Source organism: Amphibalanus amphitrite, unplaced genomic scaffold (assembly GCF_019059575.1).
Source record: "Amphibalanus amphitrite isolate SeventyFive unplaced genomic scaffold, NRLGWU_Aamphi_draft 000149F_arrow, whole genome shotgun sequence".
Lineage (NCBI taxonomy): Eukaryota > Metazoa > Arthropoda > Thecostraca > Balanomorpha > Balanidae > Amphibalanus > Amphibalanus amphitrite.
The window spans coordinates 123448-145877 of NW_024881644.1; the positions used below are offsets into that span (position 1 = coordinate 123448).

At 50.6% G+C, this 22430-nt stretch overlaps 1 protein-coding gene across 1 annotated transcript; it reads left to right on the forward strand.

Moving 5' to 3' along the window:
• The first annotated feature begins 288 nt into the window (after positions 1–288).
• On the forward strand, positions 289–21643 carry LOC122382866 (histone lysine acetyltransferase CREBBP-like). Its single transcript, XM_043368726.1, has 20 exons — positions 289–375; positions 4522–4716; positions 5614–6155; positions 6424–6758; positions 6982–6988; positions 7260–7406; positions 7584–7781; positions 8138–8256; positions 8483–9248; positions 10859–11165; positions 11416–11577; positions 12031–12320; positions 13473–13717; positions 14004–14138; positions 14536–14751; positions 15366–15626; positions 16008–16803; positions 17087–17752; positions 18682–18926; positions 19822–21643. Exons 2-20 carry the CDS (start codon positions 4623–4625, stop codon positions 20963–20965), a joined length of 6675 nt encoding a protein of 2224 aa, XP_043224661.1. The 5' UTR covers positions 289–375; positions 4522–4622; the 3' UTR covers positions 20966–21643.
• Positions 21644–22430: the final 787 nt, after the last annotated feature.

Consider the following 22430-nt stretch of genomic DNA (forward strand, 5'->3'; position numbering starts at 1 on the left):
GACCACCTCTAAATACAGGTACAGTCGCCATTTTGAATAGTCCGACGGTGAGTTTCTTTTGTGTTATTTGTCAAGGTTTTTGATACGCTTGTGTAAAATGTTCAGTTTTTATTATTGTAAACGTAAAGTTTGAGTAAAAAACTACTCAACTCTGTCTCATCTTGGTATTTTCGGTGCTAAAGAGGAGTGTAAGAGCCGTCCGAAAATTTGACCCGGATAGACCGAATTGTGGCGCGACCTTGCGCTATCAACAAGGCGAAAAAGTATCTTTCGAAATTATCTGTTTTCGAGGTGTGTTTCGGGTGGATATGGTAGATAAGTGTCTTGTATTTAATTTCTGAGTAGTTAGGTGCTGAATCTGTCTGCAGAAGCAAGGTGAAATATTTATTTTGTCATTTGTGCTTGTGGTGTAATGTTTATATTTCTGAATTAAAATGATGGATTTTTCATGATTGTTTCGAGTTTTTACATTCTTTATGCTTATATAATATTGTTCTGTTTATGCCTTTGGGAAATTAGAAGTTGGTAGTTTCTTTCATGCTCAAGGGGTGCAAGTAATTATTTTCCGAGATTCTTAGTAAACAGCATGATTGACGTAGATAATGTACAAGCATTGGAACTTTTACTTGTTAGAATATTGCAATCATTAGTTATGCTTATTTTTGACAGCATGTTAACCACACAAGCCATTAGCTAAATAACTAAATAGCATTAGGTTAATGATTGATCCTTTGCTTTTTAAACTTGTCTGCTTGTGATTTTATATAAATGTTTTTTCGGCTATTATTTCTTAGCTGAGGCAGTAACATGCTTTGTTAAATCAAGAACTTGCTCCATTTTATGCATTTTGCTGTCAAATGTTTGTTGAAGTAGGCATGTGATTCTATGCTTGTTGTCAAGTGGCACCAATTTGTACCTGTATTTTTAATCCTTATTAAAAAACCCTAGTGTTTATTCATGCATTGCCTGACTTTGTGTTTGAATGACTGTGATAAATGTGTATGTCTGCATTCTGCTGTACTGTGTTGTGGTACTAGCTGGAAGGTATGATAGGTACAGTAACTGGGGCCCTATTTTTATTTTGTATGAAGATTTATATCCCTCAACAGTATTTTAACCATTTTGGATTCAATAGCTTATTGTAATACCTACAAAAGAAAGCTGCAGCTCGAGTATATTTGAACTTGCTCTGCTTGCTTCCAACTTATTTTCTCTAAAAATACCTACCTAGGCATTTTCTCAGTCTCATTGTATGTTGCTGCTTCTTTTAGAACTTGATTCATCCACAACTCACAGCAATGCATGGTATAATTGAGTACAGTACACTTGATAATGCACAGCCTTTATCATTGTTTACAAAACTTGCACTTGTAAAATGTGTAATGTGTTTTCATTATCATGTTGTGATAATAATTATTAATTTTCAAAGCAATTTGCTTGCTTGTTTGTTGAATGCCTATCTTAAATTGTTTTGATCACTAATGCCATTAATAGTTTAAGCACACAGTTCTAATTGGACTTAAAGAAGATAAGGTGTCTCATATTTCATCAAAAGATGTTAATTTCTTACAGGAATGTGTTCTTGGTCAGTATTTGTATCTAAGTACCTTATGAGATGGGCTTTTTCAATAACCTACTGGCTACCTACTAGTTAACTTCAAATTTTGTCCCAGACCTGTATTTCTGTGCATTTTTCTATGATTGTGATGCTGCAAGCTTGAAGCTACACATTGTTTCAGTTTAATGCATGTTTATTATTTGTCATGAATTTCATCATACTTCTCATTTCACTCTTTTTTGTCATTTTATGCCCACAATGATTTCAGTACATTTTGTTTTTATTGTCTATGGGCCTTCCCCTACACATTCTCATTTTATTAAATGACAAACTGAAACAGTCCTTTGTAATATGGTTTGATTAATAACTATAACCTGCACTGATGAAATATCATTATTATATTCAGCCACCAATAAAGGCCAGCCATAATTGGTATTCCAGGTTGACAAGCACCAGATTGTTGTCATAATCACCTATTTTTTAAGTGTGCATGGAACATGCTGTGATAAAAGGTCAGCATTGCTATTATCCTCCAGTCTCAAATATATAGCAGACAAAATGTTTGTACTGGTCAATGCTCTTCCTGACTCAGTTAATAAATGTTGTATTAAAGATACTAATATTTTATAAGGATTTTTAATTGATAAGCATATTGCAATATTTGCTTCATAATGTAAATTATTTCATGACTTAATGATGGGTTGCAAGTTGAAGTGTGACCCAATACAGAATTTAGTGCTACTGATGTGTTAAGATTCCTCACTTATTCATGACTGGAAATGAATTGTGTGGTGTGGAGTTGGTAGTGTCTGAAAAGTGGCCACCCCCTCCAGATGCTTTTAAACAAACAAAATGATTATTTGAAAAATTGACTCTAAAAAAATAAGCGTTCTTATTATTTGCATGAACACCTAACTGAATGACCAGTCATTATACAATGCTCTCCATCTAGAGTAGGTATGTGAAGAACAAAATGTATAAACCTGACCACTTGACCTGACTTGACCAATCATCTTGATTTTTCAATCAAGTTTTTGGTGGGGAATGGTGGATGGCCCACCAGCAGATCCTTCACAATCCATATCTCTCAGCATGTTCTTGGTAATATGCTTTCAGAATCATTTTATTATTAACTTATACCCATGCAACTGTGAATGCTGAAATCGAAAATCTCATTCTATGAGCTTGAATTGCAAACCACTTTTCCTAGCACTTTGAGTGTGAACTGTAGTATAATTGATATGAATATCCAAGTTTTCATTGAGGCACTAAGCACAGGGCAGGGTGGTTTATATGCTAATGCAGGGCTTGCCATAAAAATTGGAGATAAATCATTTGAGCACTAGATCATTGCATCTGTGGGTGACAATGAAAAGTGCAACCTTGATGCCCCTTAAACCATCAAAGCAAACCATCAGAACATTAAAATCCAGCAGGGCAGCAACATCAGTCATCACTTGAATGTTCAGTGCTCATTGCTGCAATACCCAGTCCATCTGTTTTCCTGTGATATACTTGTCTTGCTAGTATAATGTGTCATCCAGTCCCAGCCTTTTCTAGTCCTTGTGTCTAGCTAGCTGTCTGCTTTAACCCGCGTCCCGCTGGGCTATTCAGCCATACGCGCCCTGCTGGGGGGGGGGGGGGGGCAGATTCTGCCCCCCCTGTCTAACTTCCGAACCGATGGTCGTAGAAAGACGGGGAAAACGGCAATCGAAAGCTCTCAACAAGGCGGATCTTAAGAGCCCAATTTTTTTGCTCAAGTAGGTCAGAGGTCAGGTCAAGGTCAGGTCAAGGGTACAAAATGCAAGTTTTTACATTATCGGCCTTACACCGTAGTTGCCGAAGAATGGACTGAGACTGATTGCCCAAAACGTATTCTTAGGCTACCAAGACAATATTCGTTGCATACAATATCATTCAAAGGTCAAGGTCAAGGTGAGGTCAGGTCACCAAAAACAAAATATAGAAAAGGGCATGTGCGACACATGTTTTATGGGTCATTTTATTCATAGAATTCAATAGGCACACTCAATAAGTGATATGGACCACCTCTGAATGAATTTCAGGTCGAGGTCAGGTCAAGGTCAGGTCAAGTGAGGTCAAATTTTGAAGTTGGTTGTTAAGGCATAAAAAGGTGTCTATCTGATGCAGTTTTTCTCGGCGAATCGAATGGTGCTATTTTTGTTTCCGTACGAGGTCTAGAACTTCCAAAAAATCATTTTTCAAAATGTTTGTGTGTCGTGACGTCTTAAATTTTGAATAACTCTCACATTTTTTAACTGAAAATTGGTATGTAGGTGCACATAGACCACTTCCCTGAGATATATTCCGTTTTTTTTTTTCGATGCACTCAAAATTTTGGATTTAATAATTATTTTGCCAAAAAAGTCAGTTTTTTTTTAAAAATATTGGGCCAAAATCAAAATTTTCAAAAACCGAGATAGCCATTTGATAGACAAAGTAAAACTACGTATAACCTTTTTTGTTACGTCTTGATTCCTTTAAGAATGAAGATGTTAGCGGCGTTTGAAATTTTGCCGTTTTTTTAGGCGAAAATGGTGAACATGACGTCACTTAAACGGCATTTTCTCAAAAAATTTCCGACGGATTTCGCTCAACTTTTCAGGGAACGTGTCAAATTGATGTATGATAAGGTACCTACTGAAAGTTTTACGTCGCTGGCGTAACGCGTTTAGAAGTTATTGGCGAAAACGGGAGGGGGCTGATTTTGCCCCCCCCCCCCCCAGCGGGGCACGGGTTAACATGCTTGTTTTACTGGTATAACGTTATGGGTGCAAAATGACCACCTAAATCTGTGCGCCCTGAAGCCCTAGTAAACACTAACAAATAACAGCCGGTATGTGCCATTCTGGTTTATTTTCTGGTGCATTTTCTATATCTGTATGCCAAGCGGATATTATCATGGAATGCCTCACCACAATATCCTCCGCTCGTGCCGCCAGGTTCGAGCTGTCATGGCCGCGCTGTGGCTGGACGAGTAGCGAGCCGCCGGTGTGTGTGTCGCGTCACAGTGCAGCAGTGGAGTCCGTTGAATGCAGCGGAGATGGGTGACCACCTCGGTGATGGGCCTCCCAGCAAACGGTCCAAGTTTGGAGACGGCTTCGGCTCCTCGGGCCTGGAGCCGAGCGGCAGCAACGGTGAGTGCCAGCGGCCGAGTGACGCGGTCTGGTTGCTTATTTGCATTGTTTTGTTTTACTTATGCTTTGATTATTATTTCAGTAAAGTTAATGCTACTAACTGCATAAATTAGCATTGTGATCGCAATAAGGGGACCGCGATGATCGCCAATGGGTCCTAACTCCTAAGAGAATATTTTTCATGTTTTGATTTGGGTTGGTTGCTAAGCTGCAGACTGAAGTTTACTCTTTTGGTGTTTACCTTGGTCAAAATAGTTGCAGTGTGGCCCTAGAGTCGACGTTCCCGTGAACGTAAACAATCAGGGCAAACAAAAGCACTTCTTAGCTAGTCGAAGAAATCAGATTCATCGGAACTTGGAAAGCTTCATGACAGGCGATGCATAACCATTTTTTTTTTTCTGGAAATTTGAGCTGGCAACTTTTAGATAAGGCTGTGGATTGTAAAGATGTCATCAACATTTTGGCCAAGTGAAATAACTTGTGACATGATCTTCACACGTCCTGACTATGACAATAGGATATCTTATTTTAGGGTAGCATCTCCCTTTTCACCTGCCAGTGAGGGAGCAGAATCGACGCAGTACTTGCTAGTGTGAAATTTGATACATTTTTAGATTGCTTTGTGGTAGGTATTTGTTAGATGACGGATGTCAAAATGAAGGATAGATATTTGTTATTTATGTCAACATCTTACCAAACAGTATGGTTGAATGGTATTCCAAAGCTGAATCTTATTATAGAATGTCATCTAACTGTGTCTTTCCGACGTCTCTTAGACCCTAATCACCGCCATTTCTTCCATTTGTATTTGTGGGTCTGTAATTTTTGTGTTGCTAGCGCGCCTTGGCGTGGCGCCCTCGCTGCACCTCACTGACTGTCGGTGCGCGGTGCCGGCAGACATGGGCGTGTCGCTGGACTTCTCCTCGCTCGAGTTCTCGCTGCCGGACGAGCTGGAGACGGCCGGCGCCAAGCTGCCGGGCGCGCCGCAGTACGGCGCCGCGCCCACGGCAGTCTCCGTGTCGGCCGGCGGCCCGATGGTCAACGGTGCGCTCGACTCGGGCCACATGCAGCACATGATGGCCGGCAAGCAGCAGCAGCTGGTCGGCGGCCTGGGCGGGCCCGGGCGGCCGGCCGGCGGCATGGCCAAGGGTCTGCTGGCGCGGCCCATGGACGCGCCCGGCATGCAGCAGCTCAACAGCGTGCACGGCCGCCTGCCGCTGTCGAGCGCGGCCGGCCTGCCGCCGCAGCCGGCCGGCGCCGTCAGCCTGCAGGCCAGCGTGGCCGGCGGCGTGCGCCAGGCCGGCGGCGTGTGGACGGGCCGGCCGGCGGCGCCGCAGCACATCACCAACGGCCAGCCGGCCGGCGTGACGCCGCAGCTGCAGCACCAGCTGATGCAGCGACAGATGGCGCCGCAGACGGGCGCGCTTCCTCAGATGCAGGTCAGTCAGAGCCAGAGGGGACGCTTAACCACCGGAGGGATGGTGGTTTATTTTATCAAAGGATATTTTCTCAAAGGATAATTACAGAAAATGCACATGTCACCGAATATCACGCCTTGTATGTTTCATGCGCTCAAACGCAAATGAAAAAGAGAGCACCATTTTGCAGCTCCAATTATTTTTAGAAGCCCGCGGTTCATTCGGACACTTTGTCCATTCTCCTGATGTTTACTGACACTGGCTGTCTGGTCTGGCTGTGCACGCGCAGGGTACTGTGAACCAGATGGGCGGCCAGCAGCTGCCGCCCCAGCACAGCTTTAATTTCGCCGGCCAGCAGCAGCAGCAGCGGCTGCTCGGTCCCTCGGTGTCGGTCAGTAACGGCACGGCCGGCGGCGTGTACCCGGGCCCCGGCGGACAGGTGCCGCAGCGCTTCGCCGGCGTGGTGGCCAGCAGCGCCAGTTCGGTACAGCAGCAGCAGCAGCTGTCTGTCCAGCAGCAGCTGCAGCGGCAACAGCAGCTGCCACTGCAGCAGCAGCAGTCCCTCCAGCAGCAACAGCAGCAGCAGCAGCCGCCGATGCAGCAGTTACAGCTGCAGCAGCATAGGCAACAGCAGCAACAACAGCAGCAGCAAGCACAACAGCAACAGCAGGCGCAACAGCAGCAGCAGCAACAGCAACAGCAGCAGGCGCAGGCGCAACAGCAGCAGCAGCAGCAGCCGCCCGGTGCTCGCGCTCCCTCGTCCACTGGCGATCCTGAGAAGCGCAAGTTGATTCAGCAGCAGCTGGTACTACTGCTGCACGCGCACAAGTGCCAACGCCGCGAGCAGACGGGTGGTGACCACCCTGAGGTGAGTTCCAGCAGCTCAGCTCATTTACTTTCCAGGCTGGAATTCATTTGGTGCTTTATATGATGTTCACTCATTGACTTTTGTAAGTTGAGGCCTGTGCTCTATAAAATATGTTGGAATGATATTTACCGTGCCAGTATGCTTGTGTCATTTTTGCTCTCAAACATGAAGATTATATTAAGATTGAGATGTGTGTGGTACTTGGAACTGCAGTCCCATGCAGCACCCACTGACCATATGCGATCTCTGTGTTTCAGTGCAAGCTGCCCCACTGTCAGACGATGAAGGACGTGCTCAACCACATGACCTCGTGCCAGGCCGGCAAGGCGTGTCGCATGCCGCACTGCGCCTCGTCCCGGCAAATCATCACCCACTGGAAGACGTGTCACCGGCCCGACTGTCCCGTCTGTCTGCCGCTGAAGCAGGCGGAGAACCGGCGCGGTCAGCAGCCGCGGCCGCCGGGCGCGCCGCCGGCTCCGGCCACCGCCGCCGCCGCCGGACCCAAGCCGGCCGCCGCGCCGGGCCAGTTCGGCGCGCCGGCGGCCGCCACCACCGGGCAGCCGACGCCGCCGCCGCCGCAGCAGCCGCCGCAGCTGGAGAGGCCGCGCCAGCTGCCCGGCTCGCCGGCGGCGCTGGGGGCCGAGCCGGTGGCCTCGGCGGCCGGCGTGGGGCCGGCGCAGCCGCCGCCGGGCGCCGCCGCACCCACCGGCGGCCTGCAGATCAACAGGAACGACCTGCCGAGCTGGGCGACCGACCACGGCTCGGACAACGCCACCACCGTGAGTCGGGGGCGCGGCCGGGGCAGTGCTATCGGCGGGGCGCCAGATAAAAGCTATCGTTCTTAGCGGCCACCAGTGCCGAGGATCATGTATATTGTATAAGCTTTGCATAACGTCAGCAACCTTCATGAATATCTTGTTTTTTTGTCATTTTTCACAGGTTATGGACTGATTGCCATATTTGTATTTATTTTCTAATGATTTATTAGTTTGCTTTTAAGAGCCGTTTTAGCGTATCAGAATAATTTTCGCTTCCCTATGAAGTTCCATCACCTTCCTTCACTTGGTGTACCAATTAGTCGGTGAACTGCATGTTTTTGTTTGCGGTTTTAATAACGCGGATCTTGCGTCCTCAGGCGGGTAACGCCGACTTCCGCGCCATGCTGGACCCGGTGAAGGCGGCGCCCGTCCACAATACCAAGGAGTGGCACATGCAAGTGACGCCCGACCTGCGCACCCACCTCGTCAGAAAACTGTGAGTAATTACACTATTGGCGCTGGACTGGCTCGGAGTTACATGAGCGGGTGGTCTGAAGTGGGCTGTGTACTCTTATATGTCGCGGGCATTTCATCTTGCTGTTACTAATGCATATGTTGGGTGAAGAGTATAAAGCTAGCAGGCACGGCTTTCCGTGTGTCGGACGCCTGCCTTATGTTTGGCTTCGCCTGCTCAGTGTTAACCCGTTCCGTCCCGCCCGCAGTGTCCAGGCTATCTTCCCGACGCCGGACCCGAGCGCCATCCTGGACAAGCGCATGCACAACCTGGTGGCCTACGCTAAGAAGGTGGAGGGCGACATGTACGAGATGGCCAACTCGCGCTCCGAGTACTACCACCTGCTCGCCGAGAAGATCTACAAGATCCAGAAGGAGCTGGAGGAGAAGCGCCAGCAGCGCCAGGCGGGCGCCGCCAAGGTGTCTCCGGGCGCGGCCGGCCAGCTGCAGCGGCCCATGGCGCCGGGCCAGCCGCCGCCGCAGCCGGCCGGGCTGCGCCAGCCGGGCCTGCTGGGCGCGCCGCAGCCCACCACCTCGCTGGCGCAGCTGGCCACCTCGCTGGGCCAGCCGCCGACGTCGCTGGTGCAGCAGCCCGTCACCTCGATGGCCCAGCTGCCGACCTCCATGCCACAGACGTCGATGGCGCAGCTGCCCGGCTACAGCGGCGCCATGCCGGCGGTATCGGACCCCTCCCAGCAGCTGCCGCAGCAGACGATGCCGCCGCCCCAGCAGCAGCAGCAGCAGCAGCAGCCGGCGGCGGCGCAGCAGCAGCAGTTGGCCTCGCCGGCGTACCTGCAGAAGCAGCAGTTCACCAACGGTCTGCCGCCGGCGGTGTCGGCGGCCGGGCCGGGCGGCGAGCTGCGCACCTCCCTGCCGTCCGTCTCGGTGCCGGGCGCCGCGCCGGGCTCCGAGTCGTCCACCGGGCAGATGGCCGGCCAGCCGCTCTTCACCAGCTCAACCATCAAACAGGAACAGGTGAGGGCTTCAATACCAGGAGTGGCTTGAGTTTAACTTTTTGTGGGTGATGTATGTCAGCTTAGATCTGTGAGTTGTTGGTAGATGATGTAAATTTCGTACTTCTGTAAATTATTGAGCAGTTGGGTGAGAGCGTCTTATAAACGGCTGTTACTGGTGTGGGTTAAAATTGGATTTAAAGTTATTGCAGTCATGTTCGCTGCTCAAGTCTAGCAGCTTTAGAAGACTAGAGTTCAGGTCAGGGAACGCCAGTTTTAGTTAATGTTATGTTTGTTTGTAATGTGTTTGCCTTAAAGGTAGACTGCCACCTTTTTTCCACAAAACGGTTTTCACTAGAGCTGAGCCACCTATGTCCCAGACTGAAGTCGGTTTTTCGAAATTCGAACCCGTTTGCGAGAAATCGGAGACCAAAGTTCAGTTTGATGCCATTTTTTTAGTCCAAGAAAACCGACATCTCTACTGTTTATCGATAACTTTGAAACATGAATTTTCTTATCTTTTGGTAAATATATGTCAAAACTTTGATTGTTTTGAGATCAGAGAAGAATTTTGGAGAGTCAAAATAAAAGTTAAACTTATATATTCAGTAGTTCATTTTTTCCAAAAAAGTGTGGGAAATGGGGTTTAACATGGGCCAGACCCATTCCAAATGAGCCATGATTTTTAAATGTTTTACGAACTTAAATGCAAAATAAATTAAACATGGCCAATTTCTTATGAAATCATATATTAGTAAATCATAAAATACCTTACTTTTTCAAATAAAATGTAATAATCTTATGACCTTGAAGTCTAGTGATGTGTAAACATTGTCGCTAGACATTAAAGGGACCCTCCCACCTTAACATTAGATTTGAGTTGAGATAGCCAAAATGGGGTCCCTGGCTCACAATTACCGGTTTCGGCACTCACAACATCGAGAAATGCCTTAAATCGGAAATATTGAATTTCAAAATTGCAGCATTTTGATTCAGAGGGGCTAATGCTAAGGAATACCCCTCTGAATGTGTGACGTCAGCGCAGATATCTAACGATTTTTAAATGTTTGACTAAAACGTTTTGTAGCACGCGGTGGTATATGCTATTTGCGCGCAACATCTGCCGCAAACGCCGCACTTCTAAAATAAAGTCGCTAGAAACAGCGGAGATCCCAAAAAAGTAAACAAAAGTAAAAGTCTAATATTTTGAAAACCGGTGAATATTTTTCGGTGAAATTTGGTAGATATTCATTTTCGCTCTTTCTGAACCGAGCAACATCACTTTCATGCCAATTCATAAACTTTTTTGAAGGTGGGAGGGTCCCTTTAACCGATTGATAATTGTATGATAATCGACAATTTTTTTCGCGATTCACGTGATGATACTTTGTCAGGTGAATTCTAAAATTTTGTTTTGTCCAGGGAATAAATCATAGGCCGATCTGAGAAAACTTTTTGAAGGTGGCAGTCTTCCTTTAAAAATCGCCACGCTTACATAACGTAATTCAGGCTGGCATACCTAACAACAGAAGGCTTGGAAGGCTGATGGCCGTTGTATTTCTTAGGAACTAGAATGGCCCTTGTTTACTTAGCTGTCGCCTCTGAGTAACCGCCTCCTCTCCCTATTCTCAGGAGAACTCGGCGTTCGACAACCTGTTGCGGGACTCGACTCCGGTGCAGTCTCAGCCGCAGCCGCCGCAGCCCACGCCGACCCCGCCGGGCACGGCCGGGCCGCAGGCGCCGCCGCCCGCGCCGCTGCCGGCTGAGGTCAAGATGGAGACCGACACGGCGGAGAGCGGCGGCGCGGCGCCGCAGGGAACGCCCGGCCCGGCGCCCCCGGCTGGCCCACAGCCCCATGTCGCCGGAGTCAAGGCGGAGCCGGCGGAGGTCAAAACAGAGCCCATGGACGAGAGCAGCTGGGACGGCGCCGTCGTCAAATGTGAGTCACCGGCACTTCAGACTAGTCCAATGGCAGCTTAGGGGCTCCCTGATAGCACAGTGGTATCATTGTGCTTTACCGGGATGATTATGAACATTAAGTGCTGATAAGTTTGTGGCAGCTTGAGTGGTTGCGTTAATGTAGTTACGCTGCATATCGTTCGTAATTTACTTGGAATGGTGTATTTCGGCTGTCGACCTTATATTTTGTTCGTCCACTGAGCACCCTATCAATGTGTGTCTGCGTGCAGCCGAGCCTGGCACGGTGAAGGAGGAGCGCTCCAGCCCGCCGGCGGCCGCCACGCCCTCCACGCCTGCCGAGTCGGCGTCGGCCTCCGGCTCGGCGGCCAACACGCCGGCACCCACCCCCGGCGGGTCCACGCCCAAGACCGAGAAGAAGGTGCACAGACAACGTGAGTATGACTGACGGCCTGCCCAGGACTGAGTCAGAGTGCGGCGATTTGGGGATCGTGGATCGAGGTTCGAGTCCTCGGCCCCATACTGGTTTTGAGATATGCTTGCTGTTTTGCGCTAAATATCGAACAGTCGTTGGGGATCGCCGTTTGTTTTCGTGCGTTTTGTCGTGAACTTCGAGTTTATATTTTTATTCGAATGCCAATTCAGTATTCGTATTTCCATTTGTCTTTGGATTTGGACATTCGACAGGATCTACCACGTCTTGTTTCCTTGGTAAGTAATTATTGCCTCTGTAGTCAACAGCAGCTACTTTTTCGCAGGTATGTTTCTGGCTTATTTGGACGTCCATGGCACCCAGCCGTGAATGCTGCTATAGCCCGTTGCTTGTCCCAGACTCGGCCGAAGAGCATTACCCAATGCCTAACACCATGCTTGTCTCTGTCCGGCAGTGTTCTCTCCGGACGAGTTGCGGCACGCGCTGATGCCCACTCTGGAGAAGCTGTACCGCCAGGAGCCCGAGTCGATGCCCTTCCGACAGCCGGTGGATCCGGGAGCGCTCGGAATCCCCGACTACTTCGACATCATCAGGAAGCCCATGGACCTGTCCACCATCAAGAAGAAGCTGGACACAGGCGCCTTCAAGGATCCGTGGGAGTACGTCGAGGATGTGTGGCTCATGTTTGATAACGCCTGGATCTACAACAGGAAGACGTCGAAGGTGTACAAGTTCGCCTCCAAGGTACGCATAACATTGTTGATGGAACTGGTAGGTTGATCGTTGCTATGAGTCTTTGTACTTTTTTTGTGCAGCGAGCAAACCAAAAGGGATTTAAAAAACGGTTGTTAGGATAATTTTTGTCTTCCGATGGATAGTTGTCTGTACAGCCCAGGCACCTTAAGTCAACCAACAACCTTTTTTAACACGCGCAGTGGAAGGGTTGCGAGTACTACGCCCAGTGGAAGGGGGGCGGATGTCGCCCCCCCCCCCCCCCTAAGATCTCAGCTCCCACTGGAGCTAGAAAGACGAAATTTGGAGGGTAGGTGAGGGCCCTGGGGAACTCTGTTGTGTGTGACTTTCATGATCCTAGGTCAATATCTTCAAGGTCAAATGAGGTCAAAAGTGGTCAAATCTGCCATATTAGTGACTTTTTTGCGTTTACACTCCGATAACTCAAAAAGTTACCGGCCGATTGTCTTTTTTCTTTCACTATACGAAAGAACATACATTGGTGAGCATGTATGGTGAATTTCTTGTTAATCCAACAATAGATATGGCAGTTAGAAGCCTGCTAAGCGTAAGATGTCGCCGGCTGAAGCGGGATCGGCGGACGCGGGAAACGCGGCAATCACAATTTTGTGTTTACACACTCATAACTCAAGTTGTTACCGGCCGATTTTCATAATTCTTTGACCATAAGATTGCCTGTTCATTTCTTAGTCTTCTAACAAAATTTGACGCGAATCGAATATAATCAACGGTAAGGAGCGCGATGTAAAGACGGGACCGTCCCGCCCCGGCACAGTCTACAATTCAGGCGGCGCGTAACGGCTAGCGCCGGCCGCCGCGCCGCCGCGGCGGCAGGATGTTTGACTTTACACCGCTATTACTAGAAAAGTTGTGACCCGATTTTTTTTATTTCTTGCACGAGAAGATCCGCAGTTCAATTCTGGACAGGTAGCCAAAATTTCACATGGGTTAATATCATGTTTGCGGCGCGAGTTATTGGTGAAAAACAGGAGGGGTGGGCGAAATCCGCCCCCCCCTCCCACTGCGCGTGTTAACAGTTATGGTGGAGCTAAATTGAGCTGCTCCACGGTAAAGGTGTTTGTGATCGGTGTCAGTGCAGCCATGAGCCAGTGTCTAACCTCCGCCCGTCCCCGCCTCTGGCAGCTCTCGGAGGTGTTTGAGCAAGAGATGGACCCGGTGATGCAGCAGCTCGGCTACTGCTGCGGCAGGAAGTACACCTTCCAGCCGCAGACCCTGTGCTGCTTCGGCTCCAACTCGCTCTGCAGCATCCCCCGCGACGCCAAGTACTTCAGCTACCAGAACCGCATCACCTACTGCGTCAAGTGCTTCAACGAGATCGAGGGCGACACGGTCAGCATCGGCGAGGGCGAGCCGACCCAGCAGAACATGTGAGTTACTAGCGACTGACTGCCGTGGGACGACTGAGGCCCCTGCGCCTGGGGTGGGAGCCCTCGCATGATCCCTTATACTTGGGTTGTCTTATTTTATGTCCTTGATATTGCTAGGAATGTGCATTTTTACCGCCCTTAAGATTAGGTTCCCTTGCGTCGAATTTACGGGACAAAGCTCTGACGCAAATGGGCGGCGGCTGTATTAGGTCGTGCGTCACGACGCTCTGAATTTGCGTCAATTACCAACACGATAACACGTTGGCGTGTCGCTCGGTGCCCGCAGGACCATCAAGAAGGACGCGTTCGTGGAGCTGAAGAACGACAAGTTTGAGATGGAGGCTATGGCCGAGTGTACCGACTGCGGCCGAAAGCTGCACCAGATCTGCGTGCTCCACATGGACAGCATCTGGCCGCAGGGGTGAGTGGCACCAGACGAGAGGGACAGACGGACGGGGGCAGTCGGCTCAGCGCCTTGTCCGTATGCTGAATAAGCGCCGGGGTTTAATTTGTTTAGACAGTATATTTGAATTCAGTTGGTGTTTATTGATGTTCAATATTTCGGGAGATTGTGGTGGATAGTTTGTTTGAACTCGTCAAATTATTTGAATTGTTGATTATGATGCCTTCATGTTCCACAATAGTTTGAGCGAATATTGTTCATGAATTAAGTATCTGTTTGTCTAGCTGCAGCGCATACTCAACTAACCTTGATGACTTATTCATATCGTCCTACTTTGCATTAGTGTTTATCATTGGCCGCATTGGAGTATGACCTCAAGATTCTTAGGAGTGACGATCCATCGTTCCATTTTCAGCTTCACCTGTGATAATTGCCTTAAAGCGAAGGGAATGAAGAGGAAGGAGAACCGCTTCAATGCTAAGCGGCTGCCGGCCACCAAGCTGGGCACCTACATCGAGAACCGAGTCAACAACTACCTGAAGAAGAAGGAGTCGGGCGCCGGCGAGGTGTTCATCCGCGTCGTCTCGAGCAGCGACAAAATCTGCGAGGTCAAGCCGGGCATGAAGGCTAGGTGAGTGCGGACTAGCAGACGACACTGATGGGGGGGGGGGGGGAGGGGGCTGCAGTGGTATGGGACGCAGACTGGGGAAACTGAGACCTGGGCCCAATCTTACCAATGCCGTGAATAGGATTTGGCAGCACTGGCCGGACTTTACGGCACTGATATCAAAGATATCCTTTTTATTTACCTCCAGGCAATTTTGTCCAATGATTTTGATAGCGTGAATGATTATGAATGTCGCCAGAACGAATGAATAAGTGAATGTGGAACAGTTCTGAATGTTACCAAATGCCGTGAATGCGCATTCACGGCAGTTGGTAAGATTGGGCCCTGACCTGAGTTACGTCATAGTCCAGAGGAAGAGGGGAAACTAGGATATAATTGGGACTTAGGGACTTGAGCTATGTTTTAGGCAAAGCTTTGTGAAAAGGATTTTGAATCTGTTTGTCGTTTCACGATGGTTTTACATAGTAGGTTTTCACAATGATAGTAATTGTGCTTTGCATCATTTGATCCTCAAGGTCGCCAACTACAACAGACTTACTGTGACCATTCGCCAAGACACATAATGTACACGAGCAACTCCTGCAGTTCTCACGCCCCCACTCCTGTGTGCCGTGCAGGTTCTGTGACGCCGGCGAGATGCCGGCCAAGTTTCCGTACCGCGCCAAGGCGCTGTTTGCCTTCGAGGAGGTGGATGGCCACGAGGTGTGCTTCTTCGGCATGCACGTGCAGGAGTACGGCTCGGACAGCCCGCAGCCGAACCGGCGCCGTGTGTACATCGCCTACCTGGACTCGGTGCACTTCTTCCGGCCGCGCCAGTTCAGGACGTCGGTGTACCACGAGATCCTGCTGGCGTATTTGGATTACGTCAAACAGCTCGGGTGAGTACTGAATGTGTGTCGCCACAGTGGGCGTCGATGGTTAGTCAGGTGTCAGGCGCATTGAAAACGTTCGGTAACGCTGAATTAGCTTTTATGTTGGTGCTTTTTCCTGCAGTTTAATCGTGCCGAACTCGAGACTGATCAGCCACGCGTATTTCTGGCTTGATTCTTGGCTGAAATGGTTTTTGCATTGCGCCGCCGTCCATGGAGAACTAAAACGTGAATATTGTTTCAATATTTGTGTGTTGTTTTATATGTCAGGCTGCGTTAAATGGCGTAATCACATTTGGTTATAGAGTTGTCGGTCCCGTGTGCTGCACCGAATGCTGAGTCCCGTGTAGTAGCGCTGCATATTCTGATTGAGACTGTGTGTCACCACAGGTACACGATGGCGCACATCTGGGCGTGTCCGCCGTGCGAGGGAGACGACTACATCTTCCACTGCCACCCGGCCGACCAGAAGATCCCCAAGCCGAAGCGGTTACAGGAGTGGTACAAGAAAATGCTGGACAAGGGAATCATCGACCGCATCGTCATGGACTACAAGGACATCCTGAAGCAGGCGGCCGAGGACTCGATCCGCACGCCGGCCGAACTGCCTTACTTCGAGGGCGACTTCTGGCCCGGCATCCTGGAGGAGAGCATCCGTGAGCTCGACCAGGAGGAGGAGGAGAAACGAAAACAGCTGGAGGCGGAGGAGGCGCGCGCTGCCGCCGCTGCCGAGACCGAGATCGAGAGCCCCGCGCCCGACGGCAAGAAAAAGGGAGCCATCAAGAAGCAGAACAAGAAAAACACCAAGTCGAAGACCTCCAGCAAGAACAAGTCGAAAAAGTCCAATCAGAGTGGCAACGATCTCTCGACCAAAGTGTTCGCTCTGATGGAGAAGCACAAGGAGGTGTTTTTCGTGGTGCGTCTGCACTCTGCGCAGTCGGCGGCCAGCCTGCAGCCGATCCAGGACCCCGACCCGCACATCCCCTGTGAGCTGATGGATGGTCGCGACAACTTCCTGAGCATGGCGCGCGAGAAGCACCTCGAGTTCTCCTCGGAGCGGCGCGCGCTGGCCGCCACGCAGCACATGCTGTATGAGCTGCACAACCAGAACCAGGAGACGGTCGTCTACACGTGCAATACCTGCAAGAATAATATCGATACGCGCTACCACTGCACCGTCTGTGATGTAAGTTGGAATTCTTCAAGGGATATTGTTACAGTTTTGCTGACTTTGGCATTATCTTCAGTTAAGTTTATTGAGTTAAGAAAACGGCTGCTTGGTTCTCGTTCAGTTGTAGATTACAATTGTAGCGCTTTCTAGGCGTTTTGATGAACTTCAATGATTTTTTGTGGAAACCCTCACTTTTTAATTTTGTCAGTTTGGAGATTTATGCCATTTCATTTTATTGTATTTAATTTTGTTTTGTTTCGCGCTTTCGTGGGTACTGATCATCATGTGTGCCCGGCAGGATTTCGACCTTTGCGCCACATGTTACGAGAAGGAGCGGCACCCGCACAAGATGGAGAAGCTCGGCTTCGACCTGGACGGCGAGACGTCGGACCGGGCCGGCCAGACGGCCTCCGACCTGCGCCGCCAGTCGCTCGAGCGCTGCATCAAGTCGCTGGTGCACTCGTGCCAGTGCCGCGACGCCAACTGTCGCCAGCAGAGCTGTCAGAAGATGAAGCGCGTCGTCTCGCACACCAAGAGCTGTCGCAAGAAGGTCAACGGCGGGTGCCCCATCTGCAAACAGCTTGTGGCGGTGTGCTGCTACCACGCCAAGTGCTGCAAAGAGGACAAGTGCATGGTGCCCTTCTGCGGCAGCATCAAGTCGCGGCTGGCGCAGCAGCAGATGCAGGCTCAGCTACAGCAGAAGGCGCTTCTCCACCGGCGTATGGCCATGATGCGATCGTCGAGCGGCGGGAGCATGGCTGCCTCCGTGCAGGCGGCTGCGGCCGGCGCCGCCGCCGCCGCTGCCTCCTCGTCCGCCGCGCCGTCGGCCGCCGTGTCGCAGCCGGCGGCGCCGCCGCAGCAGCCGCGGCCGCTGCCTGGCGGGCCGGGCGTGCCGCCGGCGACGGCGGCCGGCCAGCCGGGCGGACAGGGGCCGCCTGCCAACGTGCTCATGGCCGTCAAACGGGTGAGTGATGCCGGAGAACGCCGCAGCGTCTGCTGACGCCCGCTTGACGTGGGCTAAACGTTGGATCTTTGCCTAATGCATAGGGATGGGAAGGAAAGTCACAATCTAAATCGGTTATTTGCTTTTTGGGATTGCCTTAGGCTGTGTTGTGTATATGAATCTGTTCTTCAGTATTCGTCTCAACTTCGCATATTTAATCGCGATGGTATTTAAAATGTCAGTATATACTATATAACGTCATTAAAGGGACCCTCCCACCTTAACATTAGATTTGAGTTGAGATAGCCAAAATGGGGTCCCTGGCTCACAATTACCGGTTTCGGCACTCACAACATCGAGAAATGCCTTAAATCGGAAATATTGAGTTTCAAAATTGCAGCATTTTGATTCAGAGGGGCTAATGCATAGGAATACCCCTCTGAATGTGTGACGTCATCGCAGATATCTAACGATTTTTAAATGCTTGACAAAAACGTTTTGTAGCACGCGGTGGTATATGCTGCTTTGCGCGCAACAAGTGCCGTACTTTCAGCTGCCAAACTATTGCTTCCAAATAAAGTCGCTAGTAATTAATAGCGGAGATCCCAAAAAGTAAACAAAAGTAAAAGTCTAATATCTTGAAAACCGGTGAATATTTTTCGGTGAATTTTGGTAGATATTCGTTTTCGCTCTTTCTGAACCGAGCGACATCACTTTCATGGCAATTCATAAACTTTTTTGAAGGTGGGAGGGTCCCTTTAAACGACCAGTCCTGAGTCCAGTGCCCTGCTCGGGGACTGCAATTACTTTTCAGGTATGAACAGTTTTTTTGTGAGCTCTCCATTTTTTTTTTTAAATTCCACCTGTTTGTGTCCGTTTGGAGTTTTTGTTTCCCGGCCACAAGGCCGCCCGGTGGACACGTGTAACAGCGGCATCGCTATCCCCCGCAGGTGCAGGAGGCCGCCGCCCGACAGCACGCCAACCAGCCGGCCGTCGGGTACGGCAAGAACAACCCTCCCGTCGGCGGCATGACACCGCAGCAGCCGCCGCAGCAGCAGATGCAGCCGCAGCAGATGCAGATGCAACAGCAAATGCAGCAGCAGCAGCAGCAACAGCAGCGGATGCCCATGCAGCAGCCTATGGCCAGTCAGGCTGCGCGCATGCAACTGCCGGCAATGAACGATTGGGGCAACAGGTACGGCACATACATTTAATTCATGATACGGCAGAGAACGGGGTCGCTGCGGTTGCTAGGACATGGTCACCGTCGTCACTTCGATGTTCAACATTTTTATGTGTGTCTGGAAATCGGCATGTAAGTCGAGGATTTGAGACATGTACGCCATTTTTTCCGCAGTTGACCTGTTGACCTTTATCTGGCCATTCGCCAAGTACTCAAAAAGCAAGCTTTATTACTTGAACCACGCTTTGTGTAGAACCGCTATCCACGTATAGATGTGGGCAGTACTGTTCGGATGCACGTTTTTGGATGATAACTGGAAAGCTGCACCGTTACAATATTTTTAATGCACATCACGTCGAACGTCCCTAATTTCCAGAAAACTATGTTGCCGCCCTTCGTCCATTCGTATATATTGATTTTAATTACGGGGACTGGGATGGGCGCCTCCTCCTTAACCACTTTGGTTTAAATATCCTGATTTTAATCACCCTTTTCCATAGAAGAGATTGAAATGTCGCATATAACTTAATTTCTGATCGTCATGGCGCAGAATCATCTGAATGTCGTTTGAGAGTTTCGTGTCATAGCTTGCGTTTCTTCTCACATTTTGTTTGAGATTCATGCAATTTTAATGCTATCATGTTAGGGTAATTATTTGATCAACAGTAATTATTTGATCAACAGTAATTATTTGATCAACAGTTCCAGCGTCTTTAACTTATCTGGTAACGGCATCCAGGCGTGTAAATAACAGATGACCCAGCTCCTCCGTAACTCGACCTTGGTGTGCTATATCTTGTAGCTGCAGATACTTCTTTGTATTCATGCTATTGATTCACCTGAGTGCTGCCCCAGTCCTGAGACCACTGAGCTTATCCTGTGCTGACCGCAATCTCCGTGTGCGCAGGTTGGCGGGGCCGGGCGCGGCCGGGGCCTCGCCGGGCGTGTCGGTGCCGGGCGCCGGGCCGGCGCTGCAGCAGCCCGCTCCCGTGGCCACGGCCGGCGCGGCGGGTCTGCTGCGCGGCGCCGGCGGCCAGCAGGGCGCGCCGCGAAACAACATCCCCGGACTGCAGGAGTTGCTGCACAGCCTCAAGAACCCGACCGGGCCGCAGGCGCACCAGAACGTGCTGCAGATCCTCAAGTCGCACCCGCAGCTGATGGCCCAGGTGATCAAGATGCAGCACCAGAAGCAGCAGAACCAGCAGCAGCGGCAGATGGCCCAGCAGCAGCAGCAGCAGCAGCAGCAGCAGGTGCCGGACGGCCAGCAGCCGATGCAGATGCAGCCGGGAGTGATGCAGCCGCCGGTCCAGCAGCAGCAACAGCAGCAACAGCAGCTCCAGCAGCAGCGGATGCCGACCGGCGGCATGGTGGTGCAGAACCAGATGCAGCCGGGCCAGATGACCCAGCAGCAGGCTTGGGCCAAGCAGCAGCAGCTGATTGCCATGCACCGCCAGCAACAGCAACAGCAGGCGCAGCAGCAACAGCAACAGCAGCAGCACGGCTTCCAGCAGCCGCAGGCGATGCAGTACGGACAGCGACCGCGCATGGGCATGGGAATGCAGCCGCAGCAGCACTTCCAGCAGGACGGCAGCCAGTTCGGCGGCCAGTTCACGCAGCAGCAGCAGCAGCAGATGCTGATGCAGCGGCAGCAGCAGTCGGCCTCGCCGCACCAGTCGCTGATGGGTCCCCCTGGCGGCATGGCGCCGTCGCCGCAGCAGATGCTGCAGCAGGTGGTGTCGCCGCCGCCCGGCTCAGCCGGCCTGCCGGTACGCTCGCCGCAGCCGCTCAGCTCTCCGCGTCAAACGCTGGGCGGCTACCACGCGCCGTCACCGCACCGGCCCGCCTCGCACTCACCGCACCCGGCCGCCGCCGGACACGGCATGGCCGGCGCGCCCGAGCTCGGCACCAACGAAATGCTGCTCTCGCAGCTGACGGGCGTGTCGGCGGCGGGCCACGGCGGACTCCAGCTGCCCGGCCACCCGGGACAGCACCCGGCCGGCGCCGGCGCCGACAACGCCGACAAGCTCTCAAAGTTCGCCGACACGTTGTAGCGCCGGCCGGCCCGCCGCCCACCCTAGCCGGTGTCCGTGAGTGTGCGTGTGATATTTGTATTGTGGGGCGGCCGGCCTGCATGTGGTGGCCGTGGCCGCTCGAGCGCCCCGGCGGACGGCCCGCCGGCGAGGGCGGGCCCGTGGACCAGGGGGCCTCGGAGGGACACGGGCCGCGGCGCCCGCTTGCCAATGTTGCGCCCGCTGTGCCGCGCATCGCATTGAACTGTACATAGCGCATTGTCCAGATTTTATTTCACATGTGCATCACGTTTGTGTTGATTTGTGTACAGATGGTACAGTCTCTTCTCTTTTTTACTATTTATCATAGCTGCTGGTGTAGACAGTGTTGCAGATAGACTGGCCCGGTGGAAACCGAATACTGAACTGCTGCAGCGCCCGGGCGTCTTAGAATGTGACATTCCACCGAACTTTCTCCTATCTTAGAGGGGCAGTGAAGGGAGGGAGAGCGACGCGCGTCGGCTGCTGTTGCGTCGCCGCGGTTGTTATGTTGTGCTGAGGCAACCCGACTTGAACCTGTACAGTACGTGCTGCTTGTAAAGAAAACGAGAAAACCATTTTCGCGTCCTTTTTTACCGGGGGTAATCAGTACAAAAATGGTCATTGCCCTAGTTGTTAGCACATTGTAAGATGATCATTGTAATAAAATCTCAACAATTATTGGATTTGGTGCGATCGCAGTTTTCACCTAGTCTGCTTGGTCAATTGCCAATTTATTTCAAATGAGAGTTCGACTGAATGTGTTAAAATGGCACTGACTTGCGATTTGTTCTGATATGTTGATTGTTGAACAAAATCAACTGCATAGGGATTGTCCTGGCGAGGAATCGTTTCCGTGCGAGACCTAAACTGATTAGTTTTGAGTGCTCGTGAAAGGCGTTACTGTTTTTTATTCAAAAGAACGGGAGTTTTAACATGTGTAATAACTGGTAATAACTGCAAGTGTGAGATGTTTAGGAATGTACGGAGAGTACGTTGAGCTAACTGGTCAAAGTATGGCTGCATTCAGCTCGAATGGAAAATAAAATGTTTTGTGAAATATCCTGAGTACTCGGCTCGTAACAGGGCTGAAGTGTTAAAAAATGCCGCATTTTGGAGGGTCTGACGGAATACGAAGGTGTAAAGGAAGCGAACGGAGTAGCCAGTTATTCATGCTGGACTCTGCCAAACCTGCAGTAGCGATGCAATTTGCTAACCTGAGATGCACGGAACTTGAAATAGTTGGGTTCTTGGCTAATAAGTGACAGGTGGACCACGATGAAGGCATGGGAAGAAAAGGTAGGGCCATTTATGAGGCTCCCAGCGTTCCCACGCAGCGCTTAAGTGACATGCTGGAAATGGAGCTCATCTATGCACCAGGGCACTAAAGACTAAAGAGTCCTATGCACCACATGACTAGTTAGTGCCGCTTAGTACCGACACTACAGTGAAGTTGGACGCCTGGGTC